This window comes from Rhinoderma darwinii, chromosome 5 (genome assembly GCF_050947455.1).
Source record: "Rhinoderma darwinii isolate aRhiDar2 chromosome 5, aRhiDar2.hap1, whole genome shotgun sequence".
In the NCBI taxonomy this organism is placed as follows: domain Eukaryota; kingdom Metazoa; phylum Chordata; class Amphibia; order Anura; family Rhinodermatidae; genus Rhinoderma; species Rhinoderma darwinii.
Genome location: NC_134691.1, coordinates 344,226,330 through 344,251,597, shown reverse-complemented (window position 1 = coordinate 344,251,597; position 25,268 = coordinate 344,226,330). Strand labels below are relative to the sequence as shown.

General features: G+C 39.2%; 1 protein-coding gene across 2 annotated transcripts; it reads left to right on the top strand.

The window, feature by feature from the left end:
* LOC142653098 (cathelicidin-related peptide Oh-Cath-like) lies at window positions 1-20,064 on the top strand. Of its 2 annotated transcripts, none has more exons than XM_075828807.1 (4): window positions 1-231; window positions 383-475; window positions 15,194-15,259; window positions 19,844-20,064. In XM_075828807.1, the coding sequence occupies exons 1-4, from the start codon at window positions 43-45 to the stop codon at window positions 19,937-19,939; spliced, it is 444 nt and encodes a 147-aa protein (XP_075684922.1). In that variant the 5' UTR covers window positions 1-42; the 3' UTR covers window positions 19,940-20,064. The 2 variants fall into 2 exon arrangements, with proteins under 2 accessions (XP_075684922.1, XP_075684921.1); XM_075828806.1 differs by having other exon boundaries at window positions 1-273.
* Window positions 20,065-25,268: the final 5,204 nt, after the last annotated feature.

Here is a 25,268-nt window from a genome sequence, read left to right as displayed (position 1 = left end):
GAGCAGAGCGGGGAGAGGACATGTCATCAGAGAGAAGCCAAGATGTGGAGCTGGAGGCTGTCTCTGCTGCTGTTCTCTGCTGTCACATTACACAGCTGTCTCTCTGACACTCCAGAGTCCGATCTCCAAGAAGAAAGATCCATACGAGACGTCATCGACCTCTACAACCAGAGGGAAGGGGTCACATACTTATATAAAACCCTGGAACAGCTCCCCCCCGCTCTGCTGGAGGTAAAGCACATGGCATGGGGACCTCCCCAGAAAGCATTGCATGTAAAACACATTTATTGTATTAGTTTATTATTCTGTTTCTTCATAATTCATAAATAAATGTCACATTAATCTGATCAAGGAAAAGTCATTGTAATTCTTCTATTCACAGGAGTCACCACCGAAGTCATTCATCATTAAAGAGACAGTGTGCCTGAAATCTGAGGACCCTGATATTACCCAGTGTGATTTTATGTCAGATGGGGTAAGTACAAGTTATACTGCCCGAGACGTACCTCATATTATATAGTACTGGAAAATACTAACATGTCGCTGTAATATATAAATATCACCATCTGCTAAGACATCGAATATTCCTCTCCTCACAATAAATGAAGTAAAACAAGGAATAACATGGTACTAATATATATATGCTAATATGTTCAAAAGTAATAACTACTATGATACTGCCCCCTATATACAATATAAGTACTATAATACTGCCCCCTATTTACAAGAATATAACTACTATAATACTGCCCCTATATACAATATAAGTACTATAATACTGCCCCCTATTTACAAGAATATAACTACTATAATGCTTCCCCTATATACAAGAATATAACTACTATAATACTGTTCCCTATATACAAGAATATAACTACTATAATACTGCTCCTATATACAAGAATATAACTACTATAATACTGATCCTATATACAAGAATATAACTACTATAATACTGCCCCTATATACAAGAATATAACTACTATAATACTGCTCCTATATACAGGAATATAACTACTATAATTCTGCCTCTGTATACAAGAATATAACTGCTATAATACTGCCCCTATATACAAGAATATAACTACTATAATACTGCCCCTATATACAAGAATATAACTACTATAATACTGCCCCTATATACAAGAATATAACTACTATAATACTGCTGCTATATACAAGAATATAACTACTATAATACTGCTCCTATATACAAGAATATAACTACTATAATACTGTTCCCTATATACAAGAATATAACTACTATAATACTGCTCCTATATACAAGAATATAACTACTATAATACTGATCCTATATACAAGAATATAACTACTATAATACTGCCCCTATATACAAGAATATAACTACTATAATACTGCTCCTATATACAAGAATATAACTACTATAATACTGCTCCTATATACAAGAATATAACTACTATAATACTGTTCCCTATATACAAGAATATAACTACTATAATACTGCTCCTATATACAAGAATATAACTACTATAATACTGCTGCTATATACAAGAATATAACTACTATAATACTGCTCCTATATACAAGAATATAACTACTATAATACTGCCTCCTATATACAAGAATATAACTACTATAATACTGCCCCCTATATACAAGAATATAACTACTATAATACTGTCTCCTATATACAAGAATATAACTACTATAATACTGCCTCCTATATACAAGAATATAACTACTATAATACTGCCCCCTATATACAAGAATATAACTACTATAATACTGCCCCTATATACAAGAATATAACTACTATAATACTGCTCCCTATATACAAGAATATAACTACTATAATACTGCTCCTATATACAAGAATATAACTACTATAATACTGCTGCTATATACAAGAATATAACTACTATAATACTGCTCCTATATACAAGAATATAACTACTATAATACTGCCTCCTATATACAAGAATATAACTACTATAATACTGCCCCCTATATACAAGAATATAACTACTATAATACTGTCTCCTATATACAAGAATATAACTACTATAATACTGCCTCCTATATACAAGAATATAACTACTATAATACTGCCCCCTATATACAAGAATATAACTACTATAAGGGCACGGCCAGACGTGGCGGAATTCCTCCGCAACTGTCCGCATCAATGCCGCACAGAATCTGCGTTGCAGATTCTGCTGCGGATCTGCACAAAATGTGCAGAAAATTTATGCGGACTAGCTGCTGCGGACTGCGGGAAAAGTGCTTCCCTTCTCCCTATCAGTGCAGGATAGAGAGAAGGGACAGCACTTTCCCTAGGGAAAGTAAAAGAATTTCATACTTACCGGCCGTTGTCTTGGTGACACGTCCCTCTTTCGGCATCCAGCCCGACCTCCCTGGATGACGCACCAGTCCATGTGACCGCTGCAGCCTGTGCTTGGCCTGTGATTGGCTGCAGCCGTCACTTACACTGAAACGTCATCCTGGGAGGCCGGACTGGAGACAGAAGCAGGGAGTTCTCGGTAAGTATGAACTTATATGTTTTTTACAGATACATGTATATTGAGATCGGTAGTCACTGTCCCGGGTGCAGAAACAGTTACTGCCGATCGCTTAACTCTTTCAGCACCCTGGACAGTGACTATTTACAGACGTCTCCTAGCAACGCTCCCGTCATTACGGGAGCCCCATTGACTTCCTCAGTCTGGCTGTAGACCTAGAAATACATAGGTCCAGCCAGAATGAAGAAATGTCATGGTAGTAAAAACAATACGCTCCGCAACACACATAAGATCTGCGGACTTCATTGCGGAATTTTGACTCTCCATTGAAGTCAATGGAGAAATTCCGCCATGAGTCCGCCACTGCTCCGCAACAGACAGAGCATGCTGCGGACACCAAATTCCGCTCCGCAGCCTATGCTCCGCAGCGGAATTTTACGCCTCGTCTAAACGAACACTGCTAAATTAAAGTGTAAGTCAATGGACAAACGGCACCGCTGCGGATTAACGCTGCGGAGTGTCCGCAGCGGAATTTAAGTGAAATTCCGCCACGTGTGAACCCGCCCTAATACTGCCCCTATATACAAGAATATAACTACTATAATACTGCTCCCTATATACAAGAATATAACTACTATAATACTGCTCCTATATACAAGAATATAACTACTATAATACTGCTCCTATATACAAGAATATAACTACTATAATACTGCACCCTATATACAAGAATATAACTACTATAATACTGCTCCCTATATACAAGAATATAACTACTATAATACTGCTCCTATATACAAGAATATAACTACTATAATACTGCCCCTATATACAAGAATATAACTACTATAATACTGCTCCTATATACAAGAATATAACTACTATAATACTGCCCCTATATACAAGAATATAACTACTATAATACTGCTCCCTATATACAAGAATATAACTACTATAATACTGCTCCTATATACAAGAATATAACTACTATAATACTGCCCCTATATACAAGAATATAACTACTATAATACTGCTCCTATATACAAGAATATAACTACTATAATACTGCTCCTATATACAAGAATATAACTACTATAATACTGCCCCTATATACAAGAATATAACTACTATAATACTGCCCCTATATACAGGAATATAACTACTATAATACTGCCCCTATATACAGGAATATAACTACTATAATACTGCCCCCTATATACAAGAATATAACTACTATAAAACTGCTCCTATATACAAGAATATAACTACTATAATACTGCCCCTATATACAAGAATATAACTACTATAATACTGCTCCCTATATACAAGAATATAACTACTATAATACTGCTCCTATATACAAGAATATAACTACTATAATACTGCCCCCTATATACAAGAATATAACTACTATAATACTGCTCCTATATATAAGAATATAACTACTATAATACTGCCCCTATATACAAGAATATAACTACTATAATACTGCTCTTATATACAAGAATATAACTACCATAATACTGCCTCCTATATACAAGAATATAACTACTATAATACTGCTCCTATATACAAGAATATAACTACTATAATACTACTCCTATATACAAGAATATAACTACTATAATACTACCCCCTATATACAAGAATATAACAACTATAATACTGCCTCCTATATACAAGAATATAACTACTATAATACTGCCCCTATATACAAGAATATAACTACTATAATACTGCTCCTATATACAAGAATATAACTACTATAATACTGCTCTTATATAAAAGAATATAACTACTATAATACTGCTCCTATATACAAGAATATAACTACTATAATACTGCCTCCTATATACAAGAATATAACTACTATAATACTGCCCCTATATACAAGAATATAACTACTATAATACTGCCTCCTATATACAAGAATATAACTACTATGATACAGCCCCCTATATACAAGAATATAACTACTATAATACTGCCCCTATATAAACAAGAATATAACTACTATAATACTGCTCCTATATACAAGAATATAACTACTATAATACTGCTCTTTTATACAAGAATATAACTACTATAATGCATCCCCTATATACAAGAATATAACTACTATAAAACTGCTCTTATATACAAGAATATAACTACTATAATACTGCTCTTATATAAAAGAATATAACTACTATAACACTGCCCCTATACACAAGAATATAACTACTATAATACTGCTCCTATATACAAGAATATAACTACTATAATACTGCCCCCTATATACAAGAATATAACTACTATAATACTGCCCCCTATATACAAGAATATAACTACTATAATACTGCTCCTATATACAAGAATATAACTACTATAATACTGCTCCTATATACAAGAATATAACTACTATAATACTGCCCCCTATATACAAGAATATAACTACTATAATACTGCCCCCTATATACAGGAATATAACTACTATAATACTGGCCCCTATATACAAGAATATAACTACTATAATACTGCCTCTATATACAAGTATATAACTACTATAATACTGCTCCCTATATACAAGAATATAACTACTATAATACTGCCCCTATATACAAGAATATAACTACTATAATACTGCCCCCTATATACAAGAATAGAACTACTATAATACTGCTCCTATATACAGTGAAGGAAATAAGTATTTGATCCCTTGCTGATTTTGTAAGTTTGCCCACTGTCAAAGACATGAGCAGTCTAGAATTTTTAGGCTAGGTTAATTTTACCAGTGAGAGATAGATTATATATTAAAAAAAAAAAGAAAATCACATAGTAAAAATTATATATATTTATTTGCATTGTGCACAGAGAAATAAGTATTTGATCCCTTTGGCAAACAAGCCTTAATACTTGGTGGCAAAACCCTTGTTGGCAAGCACAGCAGTCAGACGTTTTTTGTTGTTGATGATGAGGTTTGCACACATGTTAGATGGAATTTTGGCCCACTCCTCTTTGCAGATCATCTGTAAATCATTAAGATTTCGAGGCTGTCGCTTGGCAACTCGGATCTTCAGCTCCCTCCATAAGTTTTCGATGGGATTAAGGTCTGGAGACTGGCTAGGCCACTCCATGACCTTAATGTGCTTCTTTTTGAGCCACTCCTTTGTTGCCTTGGCTGTATGTTTCGGGTCATTGTCGTGCTGGAAGACCCAGCCACGAGCCATTTTTAATGTCCTGGTGGAGGGAAGGAGGTTGTCACTCAGGATTTGACCGTACATGGCTCCATCCATTCTCCCATTGATGCGGTGAAGTAGTCCTGTGCCCTTAACAGAGAAACACCCCCAAAACATAATGTTTCCACCTCCATGCTTGACAGTGGGGACGGTGTTCTTTGGGTCATAGGCAGCATTTCTCTTCCTCCAAACACGGCGAATTGAGTTAATGCCAAAGAGCTCAATTTTAGTCTCATCTGACCACAGCACCTTCTCCCAATCACTCTCAGAATCATCCAGATGTTCATTTGCAAACTTCAGACGGGCCTGTACATGTGCCTTCTTGAGCAGGGGGACCTTGCGGGCACTGCAGGATTTTAATCCATTACGGCGTAATGTGTTACCAATGGTTTTCTTGGTGACTGTGGTCCCAGCTGCCTTGAGATCATTAACAAGTTCCCCCCGTGTAGTTTTCGGCTGAGCTCTCACCTTCCTCAGGATCACGGATACCCCATGAGCTGAGATTTTGCATGGAGCCCCAGATCGATGTCGATTGACAGTCATTTTGTATGTCTTCCATTTTCTTACTATTGCACCAACAGTTGTCTCCTTCTCACCCAGCGTCTTACTTATGGTTTTGTAGCCCATTCCAGCCATGTGCAGGTCTATGATCTTGTCCCTGACATCCTTAGAAAGCTCTTTGGTCTTGCCCATGTTGTAGAGGTTAGAGTCAGACTGATCATTGAGTCTGTGGACAGGAGTCTTTTATACAGGTGACCATGTAAGAGCTGTCTATAATGCAGGCACCAAGTTGATTTGGAGCGTGTAACTGGTCTGGAGGAGGCTGAACTCTTAATGGTTGGTCGGGGATCAAATACTTATTTCTCTGTGCACAATGCAAATAAATATATATAATTTTGACTGTGATTTTCTGTTTTTTTTTAAATATAATCTATCTCTCACTGGTAAAATAAACCTAGCCTAAAAATTCTAGACTGTTCATGACTTTGACAGTGGGCAAACTAACAAAATCAGCAAGGGATCAAATACTTATTTCCTTCACTGTACAAGAATATAACTACTATAATACTGCCCCCTATATACAAGAATATAACTACTATAATACTGCCCCCTATATACAAGAATATAACTACTATAATACTGCCCCTATATACAAGAATATATCTACTATAATACTGCCCCCTATATACAAGAATATAACTACTATAATACTGCCCCTATATACAAGAAAATAACTACTATAATACTGCCCCCTGTATACAAGAATATAACTACTATAATACTGCTCCTATATACAAGAATATAACTACTATAATACTGCTCCTATATACAAGAATATAACTACTATAATACTGCACCTATATACAAGAATATAACTACTATAATACTGCTCCTATATACAAGAATATAACTACTATAATACTGCCCCCTATATACAAGAATATAACTACTATAATACTGACCCTATATACAAGAATATAACTACTATAATACTGCTACTATATACAAGAATATAACTACTATAATACTGCTGCTATATACAAGAATATAACTACTATAATACTGCTCCTATATACAAGAATATAACTACTATAATACTGCACCTATATACAATATAACTACTATAATACTGCTCCTATATACAAGAATATAACTACTATATGACTGCCCCTGTATACAAGAATATAACTACTATAATGCTGCTCCTATATACAAGAATATAACTACTATAATACTGCCCCTATATACAAGAATATAACTACTATAATACTGCCCCTATATACAAGAATATAACTACTATAATACTGCTCCTATATACAAGAATATAACTATATAATACTGCCCCTATATACAAGAATATAACTACTATAATACTGCCCCCTATATACAAGAATATATCTACTATAATACTGCCCCTATATACAAGAATATAACTACTATAATACTGCCCCTATATACAAGAATATAACTACTATAATACTGCCCCCTATATACAAGAATACAACTACTATAATACTGCCCCTATATACAAGAATATAACTACTATAATACTGCCCCTATATACAAGAATATAACTACTACAATACTGCTCCTATATACAAGAATATAACTACTATAATACTGCTCCTATATACAAGAATATAACTACTACAATACTGCTCCTATATACAAGAATATAACTACTATAATACTGCCCCCTATATACAAGAATATAACTACTATAATATTGCCCCTATATACAAGAATATAACTACTATAATACTGCTCCTATATACAAGAATATAACTACTATAATACTGCTGCTATATACAAGAATATAACTACTATAATACTGCTCCTATATACAAGAATATAACTACTATAATACTGCACCTTTATACAATATAACTACTATAATACTGCTCCTATATACAAGAATATAACTACTATAATACTGCTCCTATATACAAGAATATAACTACTATAATGCTGCTCCTATATACAAAAATATAACTACTATAATACTGCCCCCTATATACAAGAATATAACTACTATAATACTGCCCCTATATACAAGAATATAACTACTATAATACTGCCCCTATATACAAGAATATAACTACTATAATACTGCTCCTATATACAAGAATATAACTACTATAATACTGCACCTATATACAATATAACTACTATAATACTGCTCTCTATATACAAGAATATAACTACTATATGACTGCCCCTGTTTACAAGAATATAACTACTATAATGCTGCTCCTATATACAAGAATATAACTACTATAATACTGCCCCTATATACAAGAATATAACTACTATAATACTGCCCCTATATACAAGAATATAACTACTATAATACTGCCCCTATATACAAGAATATAACTACTATAATACTGCTCCTATATACAAGAATATAACTCTATAATACTGCCCCTATATACAAGAATATAACTACTATAATATTGCCCCCTATATACAAGAATATATCTACTATAATACTGCCCCTATATACAAGAATATAACTACTATAATACTGCCCCTATATACAGGAATATAACTACTATAATACTGCACCTATATACAAGAATATAACTACTATAATACTGCCCCATATATACAAGAATATAATTACTATAATACTGCCCCATATATACAAGAATATATCTACTATAATACTGCCCCTATATACAAGAATATAACTACTATAATACTGCCCCTATATACAAGAATATAACTACTATAATACTGCCCCTATATACAAGAATATAACTACTATAATACTGCCCCATATATACAAGAATATAATTACTATAATACTGCCCCTATATACAAGAATATAACTACTATAATACTGCCCCTATATACAAGAATATAATTACTATAATACTGCTCCTATATACAAGAATATAACTACTATAATACTGCCCCTATATACAAGAATATAACTACTATAATACTGCTTCTATATACAGGAATATAACTACTATAATTATCTTTTTTATTTGAAAACTTGCAACAAAATATTACAATACCTTTGGAATACACTCATAACAGATAAAGAAAATAAACATTTGTCTCTTAATAACATCACAATCATTAAACAAACCATAATATATGAATATTGCTCCAGTATAGATTGTTTCAACTATTTTTCATGATATTATTCTAGACAGTATTACAGGAGAGTTCTTCTTTATTGGTGACCGGGCAGCTTTGGGCACACCACAGAGGGTACACGGTCACCACATTTATGACATATAGTGAACCTCTATGATATAAACGGAGTTCGGGGTAGAAGTCTCCATACAGCAGCTGAGAGTTTCACTGTCCCACTAGATGTGGTGACTGCAGGGACACAGCAGGGACATTACTCTGTAGATAAGTCTCTTGTATAAAGATGACATTGGTTTTGTCGTCAGACAGACGCTGGAATATCGCCTGCCGCCTGCTCCTATTCTTTACACTGTTCACATTAATAGGAGGTGATTTTCAGCTTCATCCTGGTTACATGTCTTTCCTACTTTTTTTTTCTTCTTCCACTACTATGTCCTGTAACACCCCATCTTTTGGTGGACATTGGGGGGTCAGCGTCTTCATCCTGAGGTTCGTCATCTGGGTTGTGTGAGGAGACTTGCTCCATCTCTGCTTCTTCTTCCTGGTCATCTTCTCCCAGCGCACAGTAACGTCCCCCAGTTATCGCCAGCACTGGAGACTCCGGTGATTTCTTTGCAGCAGTGATTTTTTTCCTAGAAGAATCATCTGTTTTACTTCTCCTTTTAACCGTCTGAAATCCCTCCTCATCGATACTAGTTGCTGCGGCTGGATCAGCTGGTTTTTTACTGGTCGCTGCGGCTGGCCCAGCTGGTTTTTTACTGGCCGCTGCGGCTGGATCAGCTGGTTCCTTACTGGTCGCTGCGGCTGGATCAGCTGGTTCCTTACTGGTGTTGGGCAGATGTTTAGGTGACAGACTGACTGGATATTTCGCTTTTAGCATGACCTCTATTTTCAGTGGCTGGTTACACTTGTGCAGCATCCACACATGGGACATTCGTCTCTGGAGCAGGGTCTCTGGTACTTTGGCTCACATCATCGCTGGGACTTCCAGGTTCTGGGGTTGTATCTACACATATGGAGACATCCTCCTGGTCTTCCTCCATGGCTTCTTTAAAGGTCTCCTCATTATTATGTTCTGCATGTGGACACTCCCGGAATGTATGTCCAGGTCCTAAGCACAGGTTACAGATGACAGGTCCTGTACAATCGTCCTTCACATGCCCAAACTGACCACATAGTGAGCACTTAATACGGGAACAGTTGAATGCCAGGTGTCTGCCCCCACATCTATGGCACAGTCGCGGTTGACCAGGGTAGTAACATACGCCTCTCTCCGAGCCCAGGTAGAAGGAGTGCGGCAGATGTCTGGTCACTCCATTCTCCTGAACCAGCTGGATCTTGACAGAATATCCCCCATTCCAGATCTCCTCCTCATCATAGATCTTTGTTGGCAGTCTCTTCACCTCACAATATCTGCTCAACCAGTGCTGCAAATCTGCCAGAGCCACCACCTCAGACTGGAACAGGACGGTGGCGGTGACTACCTGGGGTTTAGTCAGCTGGATGACATGTAGATGCTCCCACATCGCGTGCTCCTTTGTATCATTATAAACACTCCAGAATAAGTCTAGACTATATTGCAGCTTGAAACTGATGTCATAATTCCTGCTGGAGGGAACGTGGATCAGAGCGAACACCTCAGAAGCTTTAAACTTCATAAACTCCTTCAACAAAACTTTCCCAATGTGGAGTCTGGAGGGGAGGTTTTCCTCTGGTCCTGAGTACCTGATTCTGACCGCGTTCCTCCTCTGAGGTGTGGGGTTAGTCGGTCTTGTGACGCTGGAGAACAGTCTCCTGTACTGAGGTCTGTCAGCAGGTGGGTCAGGACTGGACCTCTCCTCAGCTGATTGTACTGCAGATCCTCCGGTGTCTGCTCCTGATCGCTGTGTAACCTGCACTCCATTCACTGACACTGCGGGCGGCTGAACCTCCAGAACAGCGTCTGCAATGTCCGCCTCAGCCTGTGCCGCTGGTTCATCCGATATCAGACTGTCAATCACCGTGCTGAGCGAGGTCTCACTTACAATGTCAGTATATGCGGCACTTTCTTGCTCACTCCCAGGAGAGCCACTCGCATTCACTTCATCTGTACTGCACATAGAGTCTACTGCAGTTAACCCCTCGTCAGCTGGCACACATTTCTCTGCAGCTTTAGCAGCATTTGTGTTGGCTGATTGCACAGACCTCACACATGATGAGAGATGTGATCCTCCAGCCACTGCACACTCATATCTTCCAGGGTTTCCCTGTGCCACAATATTATACACAGTCTTATAGTCAGTGTCTTTGTTTGCAATGATATTTTTTCTCTTCACAGTTTGGGCTCTGGTCTCCCTTTTGTTCTCAATTGCCCGGTTCTTTATTTTGGGTACTGTGCATGATTCTTTCTGCAATCTCTCCTTCAATATCACCAGCTCACATGTGCAAACATCCAGACACTCACATTTCATCAGCTTTGCCTTTGGATCAGTCTCTTGGTTAATTTCAGTTCTCAACTTGCGAACTTGCATTTCCATTTTAAAGATATTTTTCTTTGTCATTTTTGTGCACAATTCACCAACATCATGAGATTCAGTTGACTCACCAGCCACCATTTCCAGATCATCACCTCCACCATCTCCATGCTGCAGGCCAAACTCCAGACTCTGGGCTTTCCCAGGATCATCAGCCCAGGACCCCTCCCCTCCACCTGGGTCAGAAGCCATGCATAGTCCTAACAGGGAGCTCACAAGCACACGTCTATCCTCTCCTATGGACAAGAATATAACTACTATAATACTGCCCCTATATACAAGAATATAACTACTATAATACTGCTCCTATATGCAAGAATATAACTACTATAATACTGTCCCCTATATACAAGAATATAACTACTATAATACTGCCCCTATATACAAGAATATAACTACTATAATACTGCCTCCTATATACAGGAATATAACTACTATAATACTGCCCCTATATACAAGAATATAACTACTATAATACTGATCCTATATACAAGAATATAACTACTATAATACTGCCCCTATATACAAGAATATAACTACTATAACACTGCCCCTATATACAAGAATATAACTACTATAATACTGCCCCTATATACAAGAATATAACTACTATAATACAGCCCCCTATATACAAGAATATAACTACTATAATACTGCCACCTATATACAAGAATATAACTACTATAATACTGCCACTATATACAAGAATATAACTACTATAATACTGCTCCCTATATACAAGAATATAACTACTATAATACTGCCCCTATATACAATAATATAACTACTATAATACTGCCCCTATATACAAGAATATAACTACTATAATACTGCCTCCTATATACAGGAATATAACTACTATAATACTGCCCCTATATACAAGAATATAACTACTATAATACTGTTCCTACATACAAGAATATAACTACTATAATACTGCCCCTATATACAAGAATATAACTACTATAACACTGCCCCTATATACAAGAATATAACTACTATAATACTGCCCCTATATACAAGAATATAACTACTATAATACAGCCCCCTATATACAAGAATATAACTACTATAATACTGCCACCTATATACAAGAATATAACTACTATAATACTGCCACTATATACAAGGATATAACTACTATAATACTGCCCTCTATATACAAGAATATAACTACTATAATACTGCCCCTATATACAAGAATATAACTACTATAATACTGCCCCTATATACAAGAATATAACTACTATAATACTGCCCCTATATACAAGAATATAACTACTATAATACTGCCCCCAATGTACAAGAATATAACTACTATAATACTGCCACCTATATACAAGAATATAACTACTATAATACTGCCACTATATACAAGAATATAACTACTATAATACTGCCCTCTATATACAAGAATATAACTACTATAATACTGCCCCTATATACAAGAATATAACTACTATAATACTGCCCCTATATACAAGAATATAACTACTATAATACTGCCACTATATACAAGAATATAACTACTATAATACTGCCCCTATATACAAGAATATAACTACTATAATACTGCCCCTATATACAAGAATATAACTACTATAATACTGCCACCTATATACAAGAATATAACTACTATAATACTGCCACTATATACAAGAATATAACTACTATAATACTGCCCCCTATATACAAGAATATAACTACTATAATACTGCCACCTATATACAAGAATATAACTACTATAATACTGCTCCCTATATACAAGAATATAACTACTATAATACTGCTCCTATATACAAGAATATAACTACTATAATACTGCCCTATATACAAGAATATAACTACTATAATACTGCTCCTATATACAAGAATATAACTACTATAATACTGCCTCCTATATACAAGAATATAACTACTATAATACTGCCCCCTATATATAAGAATATAACTACTATAATACTGCCCCTATATACAAGAATATAACTACTATAATACTGCCCCCTATATACAAGAATATAACTACTATAATACTGCTCCTATATACAAGAATGTAACTACTATAATACTGCCCCTATATACAAGAATATAACTACTATAATACTTCCCCTATATACAAGAATATAACTACTATAATACTGCCTCTATATACAAGAATATAACTACTATAATACTGCTCTCTATATACAAGAATATAACTACTATAATACTGCTCCTATATACAAGAATATAACTACTATAATACTGCCCTATATACAAGAATATAACTACTATAATACTGCTCCTATATACAAGAATATAACTACTATAATACTGCCTCCTATATACAAGAATATAACTACTATAATACTGCCCCCTATATATAAGAATATAACTACTATAATACTGCCCCTATATACAAGAATATAACTACTATAATACTGCCCCCTATATACAAGAATATAACTACTATAATACTGCTCCTATATACAAGAATATAACTACTATAATACTGCCCCCTATATATAAGAATATAACTACTATAATACTGCCCCTATATACAAGAATATAACTACTATAATACTGCCCCCTATATACAAGAATATAACTACTATAATACTGCTCCTATATACAAGAATATAACTACTATAATACTGCCTCCTATATACAAGAATGTAACTACTATAATACTGCTCCTATATACAAGAATATAACTACTATAATACTGCTCCTATATACAAGAATATAACTACTATAATACTGCCTCCTATATACAAGAATGTAACTACTATAATACTGCTCCTATATACAAGACTATAACTACTATAATACTGCCCCTATATACAAGAATATAACTACTATAATACTGCCCCTATATACAAGAATATAACTACTATAATACTGCTCCTATATACAAGAATATAACTACTATAATACTGCACCTATATACAATATAACTACTATAATACTGCTCCTATATACAAGAATATAACTACTATATTACTGCTCCTATATACAAGAATATAACTACTATAATACTGCTCCCTATATACAAGAATATAACTACTATAATACTGCCTCCTATATACAAGAATATAACTACTATAATACTGCCCCTATATACAAGAATATAACTACTATAATACTGCTCCTATATACAAAAATATAACTACTATAATACTGCCCCTATATACAAGAATATAACTACTATAATACTGCTCCTATATACAAGAATATAACTACGAGTATGCTGCATCATGTAATAAAGTAATTATATGTGATTAATCATTTACATTTGGAATGAGGTTATTAAATAAATAGTTATTGGCTCCTTATTACAGAATATGACCATTTCTATATTTGTGTCTTGCAGGAGGTGAAGATTTGTACTTTGGGTGATGAGGACCCTGAGGAGATAACGTGTTCCAGCCTGACCAAGGTAACACAACCATAAAGAGAGACTTAGGGCGGGTTCACACATAGCGGAATTTCACTTAAATTCCGCTGCGGACACTCCGCAGCGTTAATCCGCAGCGGAGCCGTTTCTCCATTGACTTTCACTTTAATTTAGCAGTGTTCGTTTACACGATGCGTACAATTCCGCTGCGGAGCATAGGCTGCGGAGCGGAATTTGGTGTCCGCAGCATGCTCTGTCTGTTGCGGAGCAGTGGCGGACTGGTTGCGGACTCATGGCGGAATTTCTCCATTGACTTCAATGGAGAGTCAAAATTCCGCAATGAAGTCCGCAGATCTTATGTGTGCTGCGGAGCGTATTGTTTTTACTACCATGACATTTCTTCATTCTGGCTGGACCTATGTATTTCTAGGTCTACAGCCAGACTGAGGAAGTCAATGGGGCTCCCGTAATGACGGGAGCGTTGCTAGGAGACGTCTGTAAATAGTCACTGTCCAGGGTGCTGAAAGAGTTACGCGATCGGCAGTAACTGTTTCTGCACCCGGGACAGTGACTACCGATCTCAATATACATGTATCTGTAAAAAAACATATAAGTTCATACTTACCGAGAACTCCCTGCGTCTGTCTCCAGTCCGGCCTCCCAGGATGACGTTTCAGTGTAAGTGACGGCTGCAGCCAATCACAGGCCAAGCACAGGCTGCAGCGGTCACATGGACTGGAGCGTCATCCAGGGAGGTCGGGCCGGATGCCGAAAGAGGGACGCGTCACCAAGACAACGGCCGGTAAGTATGAATTTCTTTGACTTTCACTAGGGAAAGTGCTGTCCCTTCTCTCTATCCTGCACTGAATAGGGAGAAGAGAAGCACTTTTCCTGCAGTCCGCAGCGGCCAGTCCGCATCAATTTTCTGCACATTTTGTGCAGATCCGCTGCAGAATCTGCAACGCAGATTCTGTGCGGCATTGATGCGGACAGTTGCGGAGGAAATCCGCCATGTGTGGTCATGCCCTTACACTCCCGCTGTAACTCTGTACTGTTTTACCCTTTGGTGGGGAATTATACTATTTGTGTTTATTAAAACTATCGAGATGCTCCTCCCCTTTAATATCCCCCATGCTGTACAGTGCTGATCTTGGTAAAAAAAAAAAAAAGAAAAACTTGAGCTTTTAAAGGTGGATGGATTTTCAACTATTGCCACAGTGTCATCTTCGATCACCCTACGACTTAGGCTGGGTTCACACGAGCACATTAACGTCCGTAATGGACGGACGTATTTCGGCCGGAAGTCCCGGAACGAACTCGGTGCAGGGAGCCGGGCTCCTAGCATCATAGTTATGTACGATGCTAGGAGTCCCTGCCTCGCTGCAGGACAACTGTCCCGTACTGTAATCATGTTTTCAGTACGGGACAGTAGTTCCACGGAGAGGCAGGGACTCCTAGCGTCGTACATAACTATGATGCTAGGAGCCCGGCTCCCTGCACTGTGTTCAGTCCGGGACTTCCGGCCGAAATACGTCTGTCCATTACGTACGTTAATGTGCTCATGTGAACCCAGCCTTATGTTGCTGCATAATATTTTTGTGTTTTCATAATTTCTCCAGTTTTCTCTGTTGTTGCTTCTCCTCTTCCTCTTCTCTACTCATCTCTTCCTCAGTAATTGTCTCCTCCATTGAACTGGATCTGGTCTATGATATCTTCATCATTGGTGTGATTTTTCTCCATCTACCTTGTTCCTCGTTGTCTTCTTCCTCCAAATTTGTCTCCAATAAGTCGAGTCTTCTCAGATGGAGCTTCAGTTTCCGTATCTATTCCTTAGAATGAAAGGTTCATCAAGGATGTCTTACATGAGACTCTCAAAAATGTCCACTAACATAAAGTCTTGGGGTAATGAACGCCCTCATGTTGGGTGCTGTGCCCCGGTCTGTGGTAGGATGTGCTGGGTAAGAGGATCTCTGACCATGTATAGGTCAGGGCTCTGTGGTCCCTTCATTTCCAAGTGGAATTCTTGATCTGATTTCCCAATCTCAGAACCGCACTTGGTCCACTGTACAAGATTTCAATGGTCTCATCCAGTTATTGTATAATGAAACGCTCTCTGACTTTCTAATAGACCATGTGGGCAGCACGCGGGGGGCTCTGCGGGTAGCATGTGGTGTGTCCAGCGGGCAGCATGTGGTGGGCTCGGCGGGCAGCACGTGGTGGGATCAGCGGGCAGCACATGGTGGGCTCAGCGGGCAGCATGTGGTGTGTTCAGCGGGCAGCATGTGGTGGGCTCAGCGGGCAGCACGTGGTGGGATCAGCGGGCAGCACATGGTGGGCTCAGCGGGCAGCATGTGGTGTGTTCAGCGGGCAGCATGTGGTGGGCTCAGCGGGCAGCACGTGGTGGGATCAGCGGGCAGCACATGGTGGGCTCAGCGGGCAGCATGTGGTGTGTTCAGCGGGCAGCATGTGGTGGGCTCAGCGGGCAGCACGTGGTGGGATCAGCGGGCAGCACGTGGTGGGCTCAGCAGGCAGCATGTGGTGTGTTCAGCGGGCAGCACGTGGTGGGCTCAGCGGGCAGCACATGGTGTGTTCAGCGGGCAGCATGTGGTGGGCTCAGCGGGCAGCATGTGGTGGGCTCAGCGGGCAGCACGTGGTGGGCTCAGCGGGCAGCATGTGGTGTGTTCAGCGGGCAGCACGTGGTGGGCTCAGCGGGCAGCATGTGGTGTGTTCAGCGGGCAGCATGTGGTGTGTTCAGCGGGCAGCATGTGGTGTGTTCAGAGGGCAGCATGTGGTGTGTTCAGCGGGCAGAATGTGGTGGGATCAGAGGGCAGCATGTGGTGGGCTCAGCGGGCAGCATGTGGTGTGTTCAGCGGGCAGCATGTGGTGGGATCAGAGGGCAGCATGTGGTGGGCTCAGCGGGCAGCACGTGGTGTGTTCAGCGGGCAGCATGTGGTGGGCTCAGGAGGCAGCATGTGGTGGGCTCAGCGGGCCACACGTGGTGGGCTCACGTGTGGAATATGATGGCGCAATGAGGGTAAGTTCACACAGGGCAGATGCACTGCGTAAAAGTATCTGCCTTGGTCCCCGCAAGGAATTCTGGCCGATAAACGACACCAAATTGTGGTAGAGTTTTTTGGCCGGGATGTCCGCTGCGGAATACTGACATAGAAAAAAAAATCTAAACTTACCTGTGGCCATAGCCATGGCGACGTGTCCCTCCGACGTCCTGCAGCCCGGCCTCCTGGGATGACGTTTCAATTCATGTGACCGCTGCAGTTCTGGGTAAGTATAAATTTGCAATTTTTGCGGCGGAATCGCAGCTTTTGCAAAAAACATCTGCTATATTTTGCGGGTTTTAAGCCCCACCCCCTACATTGAATTCAATGGTGAAAACCTGCAGAAGAAAAACGGCGATTCCGCAGCATGAATTGACACAATTGAAAAACCGCCCGCAGGTCAATTTATGAACGTTTTTTCGGTGGAATTTTTACGCAGCGTGTGGATGAGATTTGCGGCACTCTGCTGCTCCTGTATTATGCCGTGGACTTTCCTGCAATGAAATCCGTTGCAGAAAATCCGCAGTATTTACGCTACGTGTGAACCCGGCCTAAAAGCAACAGGAAATAAATAATGACACGTTTGGGAGATCTCATAAATATTGGTGGAGCAGTGACTTGTTTATAGGGGCTTAGCTGGAGAGCCGTCTGGTGGGGTATTTCACCCAGGAGCAGAATGGCAGGACGGTGACAACAAGCCAGGGCATTTAGATACTGGGCTAGGGTAGCAAATTTAAAGGGTAGTCCAGGCTTAGAAAAACAAGGTTGTTTTTTTCAAAAAACAGTGCCACATCTGTCCACAGGTTGTGGGTGGTATTGCAGCGCAGTCCTATTCAATTCAATGGAGCTGAGCTGCAATACCAGACACAACCCATGGACAGGGGTGGCGCTGTTTTTGGAAGAAAGCAGACAAAATCTTGTACAACCCCTTTAACACTTGCCACAGTCAAAATAAAGGCCTAATACTTAAAAGCTGAGGGTTTGTTACAATTGTATCCAGTTTAGATTCCCCTCCTTGAGTTTAACACATTAACAGATTGTTTGTTACAATGTATCAGTGCAGGTAAAATGTATCAAACTGGAGTTCAGGCTGTTTACCTTACAGAGGATTGTCTAGACTGGATACAATTGTAACAAACCCTCAGCCGTGAGAAGTATTATGTCAAGGATTCAGCTTTATTTAGAAAAGACTGGACTGACCCTGTATGTTTTACATGGGAGATCTCCCTAGAGGAGACCGCCAGACTCCATCCCTGCTCCGCTACATACAGGAGACCTCTCTAGGATTCCTCAGCTGGGTGGTTGATCCGGGTTTTCTCATGGTTTCCCAGCTTTATGCACTTGCTGATCCATAGCGCCAAACAGTCCATAGGATTATCCCACTAAACAGACCTATAAGGAGGTGGAGCGTATGCAAATATGCCCTAAAGTGGGCGTTTCTGGAAGGTTTTGTAGGCGTTGCTGAGTGGATCGGGGGTGGGACGTAATAGTAAATATTGGGAGGTTTGTCTGATCTGTTTAGTCGCTGTTCTCCACAAGACACAACATTTTTATTCCTTGTTCCTTTCAGAATGTCCGTGTGAAGAGGGCCGGAAAAAAGAAGTGTAAGGGCAGATCATGCAGGATATTAAGCACAGGAAGAGGCAGCGCCATCGCTGGAATATAATCAAGGCGTGCTGGTCTGAGGAGATGTAGCAGAGCTCATGTCATGCACGTCACTCTGCTACAGTCATGAAAATCATGGTTAAATAATAACCAGGGCTGAAATAAAATGTTGAGAGTCAAATGTTACATTGAAGTTGGGTTATCTCTGGGGGAACACAATGATGACTATGATTGATGATGATGAGATATTGTATGATGAGGATGATGTATGATGATTATGTATGATGATGTGTGATGTATGATGAGGATAATTCATTATGTTGTATGATGAGGATGATGATGTATGATGATGTATGATGATGATGTATGATGATGTATGATGAGGATGATATATGATGATTATGTATGATGGTGTGTGATGATGTATGCTGAGGATAATTCATTATGTTGTATGATGAGGATGATGATGTATGATGATGATGTATGATGATGATGTATGATGATGATGTATGATGATGTATGATGATGATGTATGATGATTGTGTATGCTGATTATGTATGATGATATTGTATGATGATGATGTATGATGAGGATGATTCATTATGTTGTATGATGAGGATGATGCTGTATGAAGCTGTATGATGATGTATGATGATGATGTATGATGATGATGATGTATGATGATGATGTATGATGGTGTGTGATGATGTATGATGAGGATAATTCATTATGTTGTATGATGAGGATGATGATGTATGATGATGTATGATGATGATGTATGATGATGTATGATGAGGATGATATATGATGATTATGTATGATGATGTGTGATGATGTATGCTGAGGATAATTCATTATGTTGTATGATGAGGATGATGATGTATGATGATGATGTATGATGATGATGTATGATGATGATGTATGATGATGTATGATGATGATGTATGATGATTGTGTATGCTGATTATGTATGATGATATTGTATGATGATGATGTATGATGAGGATGATTCATTATGTTGTATGATGAGGATGATGCTGTATGAAGCTGTATGATGATGTATGATGATGATGTATGATGATGATGATGTATGATGATGATGTATGATGATGATGTATGATGGTGTGTGATGATGTATGATGAGGATAATTCATTATGTTGTATGATGAGGATGATGATGTATGATGATGTATGATGATGATGTATGCTGATTATGTATGATGATATTGTATGATGATGATGTATGATGAGGATGATTCATTATGTTGTATGATGAGGATGATGCTGTATGATGATGTATGATGATGATGTATGATGATGATGTATGATGATGATGTATGATGATGATGTATGATGATGGTGTATGATGATGATGATGTATGATGATATTGTATGATGATGATTATGGTGATGATGTATGATGATGAGGATGATGGTGATGATGGTGATGGTGATGGTCATGATAGATAAATATTAATAACAATTATCATTTAATATTATTCTCATACAACACTCATTGTGTCCTGTAATAACACAGCATTACTAAACATTAACACGACTTCTCTCAGATTATCAGAAGGTGCGCGGTCCCATAATGATCCCTCCGTCCTGCTCTCACTTGCAGCTCCTCCTCCCCTCCCTACACAGACACAGAATCGGGAAGTGAAACTTTCCATCCTGCTCCCAGAGACGTCAAATAGAGAGCAGCGCGACGCGGCAAAAATGGGAGTCACCTATTTGTTTTGTTTTTTAAAGGTGTGTCTATATATATTTATACCCCTGTAATAATATCAAAACCCAGATCCCTATATTGCTGGACACCCCCCCCCCCCCCCACCATTAATTTTCATCGCTGTAATCTCCCTTTTGGGTGTGCTCATGTCAAGTCTCATCGGTGTCATGACAGTCTCAATAGCTACATAAAGACACCTCATATTATATATATATATATAGCAGACAAAAAATGGCGACAGCACCCTGCGACACTAATGCCACCTAAACCACTAAATATAAATAAATATGCACTAAAGCTAAATCTACTTACAAATAGGGAGGTTCTTAGTGCACATTTTGATCAAAAAGTGTTAGCCCACCTGCCACGACAAGGCGACCTCTGTAAATGTATATATATCACAATAGATGGAAATCACAGGTGAAATGCTGTATATTTGCTAGCGCTGGACTGTACTGGTGAATATAGTGCTGGACTGTACTGGTGAATATAATGCTGGACTGTACTGGTGCTGACTATAGTGCTGGACTGTACTGGTGACTATAGTGCTGGACTGTACTGGTGCTGACTATAGTGCTGGACTGTACTGGTGACTATAGTGCTGGACTGTACTGGTGACTATAGTGCTGGACTGTACTGGTGCTGACTATAGTGCTGGACTGTACTGGTGACTATAGTGCTGGACTGTACTGGTGCTGACTATAGTGCTGGACTGTACTGGTGACTATAGTGCTGGACTGTACTGGTGAATATAGTGCTGGCCTGTACTGGTGAATATAGCGCTGGACTGTACTGGTGACTATAGCGCTGGTCTGTACTGGTGCTGACTATAGTGCTGGACTGTACTGGTGACTATAGTGCTGGACTGTACTGGTGAATATAGTGCTGGCCTGTACTGGTGAATATAGCGCTGGACTGTACTGGTGACTATAGCGCTGGACTGTACTGGTGACTATAGTGCTGGACTGTACTGGTGACTATAGTGCTGGACTGTACTGGTGAATATAGTGCTGGACTGTACTGGTGACTATAGTGCTGGACTGTACTGGTGAATATAGTGCTGGACTGTACTGGTGACTATAGTGCTGGACTGTACTGGTGACTATAGTGCTGGACTGTACTGGTGACTATAGTGCTGGACTGTACTGGTGAATATAGTGCTGGACTGTACTGGTGACTATAGTGCTGGACTGTACTGGTGACTATAGCGCTGGACTGTACTGGTAACTATAATGCTGGACTGTACTGGTGACTATAGTGCTGGACTGTACTGGTGACTATAGCCCTGGACTGTACTGGTGACTATAGCGCTGGACTGTACTGGTGACTATAGCGCTGGACTGTACTGGTGACTATAGTGCTGGACTGTACTGGTGACTATAGCGCTGGACTGTACTGGTGACTATAATGCTGGACTGTACTGGTGACTATAGTGCTGGACTGTACTGGTGACTATAATGCTGGACTGTACTGGTGACTATAATGCTGGACTGTACTGGTGAATATAGTGCTGGACTGTACTGGTGACTATAGTGCTGGACTGTACTGGTGACTATAGTGCTGGACTGTACAGGTGACTATAGCGCTGGACTGTACTGGTGAATATAATGCTGGACTGTACTGGTGAATATAGTGCTGGACTGTACAGGTGACTATAGCGCTGGACTGTACTGGTGAATATAATGCTGGACTGTACTGGTGAATATAGTGTTGGACTGTACTGGTGAATATAATGCTGGACTGTACTGGTGAATATAGTGCTGGACTGTACTGGTGACTATAGCGCTGGACTGTACTGGTAACTATAATGCTGGACTGTACTGGTGACTATAGTGCTGGACTGTACTGGTGACTATAATGCTGGACTGTACTGGTGAATATAGTGCTGAACTGTACTGGTGACTATAGTGCTGGACTGTACTGGTGACTATAATGCTGGACTGTACTGGTGACTATAGTGCTGGACTGTATTGGTGACTATAGCGCTGGACTGTACTGGTGACTATAGTGCTGGACTGTACTGGTGACTATAGTGCTGGACTGTACTGGTGAATATAGTGCTGGACTGTACTGGTGACTATAGTGCTGGACTGTACAGGTGACTATAGTGCTGGACTGTACTGGTGACTATAATGCTGGACTGTACTGGTGACTATAGTTACATAGTTAGTACGGCTGAAAAAAGACACATGTCCATCAAGTTCAACCAAGGGAAGGGAAAAGGGAAGGAAAAATTTCTACACATAGGAGCTAATATTTTTTTGTTCTAGGAAATTATCTAACCCTTTTTTAAAGCCATCTCGTGTCCCTGCTGTGACGGCTCCTGCGGTGTCTCCTGTCCCTGCTGTGACGGCTCCTGCGGTAGGCTATTCCATAAATTCACCGTTCTCACTGTAAAGAAGCCTTGTCGCCTCTGCAGCTTGAACCTTTTTTTTTTCTCCAGACGGAGGGAGTGCCCCCTTGTTTTTTGAGGGGGTTTTACAAGGAACAGGATATCACCATATTTTTTGTATGTGCCATTAATATATTTATATAAGTTAATCATGTCCCCCCTTAGTCGTCTTTTTTCAAGGCTAAATAGGTTTAATTCTTTCAATCTTTCCTCATAACTTAAATTCTCCATGCCCCTTATTAGCTTCGTTGCTCTTCTTTGTATTTTTTCCAACTCCAGGGCATCCTTTCTATGAACTGGAGCCCAGAACTGAACTGCATATTCTAGATGAGGCCTCACTAATGCTTTGTAAAGTGGCATTATTACATCCCTGTCCCGCGAGTCCATGCCTCTTTTAATACACGACAATATCTTGCTAGCCTTTGAAGCAGCTGACTGACACTGCATGCTGTTATTGAGTTTATGATTTACAAGTACACCCAGATCCTTCTCAACAAGTGAATCCGCCAGTGTAGCGCCCCCTAGGACATATGATGCATGCAGGTTGTTGGTACCCAGATGCATAACTTTACATTTATCTACATTAAACTTCATCTGTCAAGTGGACGCCCAAACACTTAGTTTGTTTAAATCTGCCTGTAATTCATGAACATCTTCCATAGTCTGAACTATATTACATAGCTTGGTGTCATCTGCAAAAATAGAAATAGTGCTATTAATCCCTTCCTCTATATCATTAATAAATAAGTTGAATAATAGGCGTCCCAGCACTGAACCCTGGGGTACACCACTTATAACCGGGGACCATTCAGAGAAGGAATCATTGACCACAACCCTCTGGATACGGTCCTTGAGCCAATTCTCAATCCAATTACAAACTATATTTTCTAAACCTATAGTCCTTAATTTACCCATTAGGCGTCTATGGGGGACAGTGTCAAATGCCTTTGCAAAGTCCAAAAACACTAAATCCACAGCGGCCCCTCTGTCTAGACTTCTGCTCACCTCTTCATAAAAACACTATATCCACAGCGGCCCCTCTGTCTAGACTTCTGCTCACCTCTTCATAAAAACAGATTAGGTTAGTTTGACAACTTCTGTCCTTAGTAAAACCGTGCTGGCTGTCACTTATAATGCTATTTATTGTCACATAATCCTGTATATAGTCCCTTAATAGCCCCTCAAACATTTTCCCCACGATGGATGTTAAGCTTACTGGTCTATAATTACCCGGGGAAGACCTAGAGCCCTTTTTGAAAATAGGC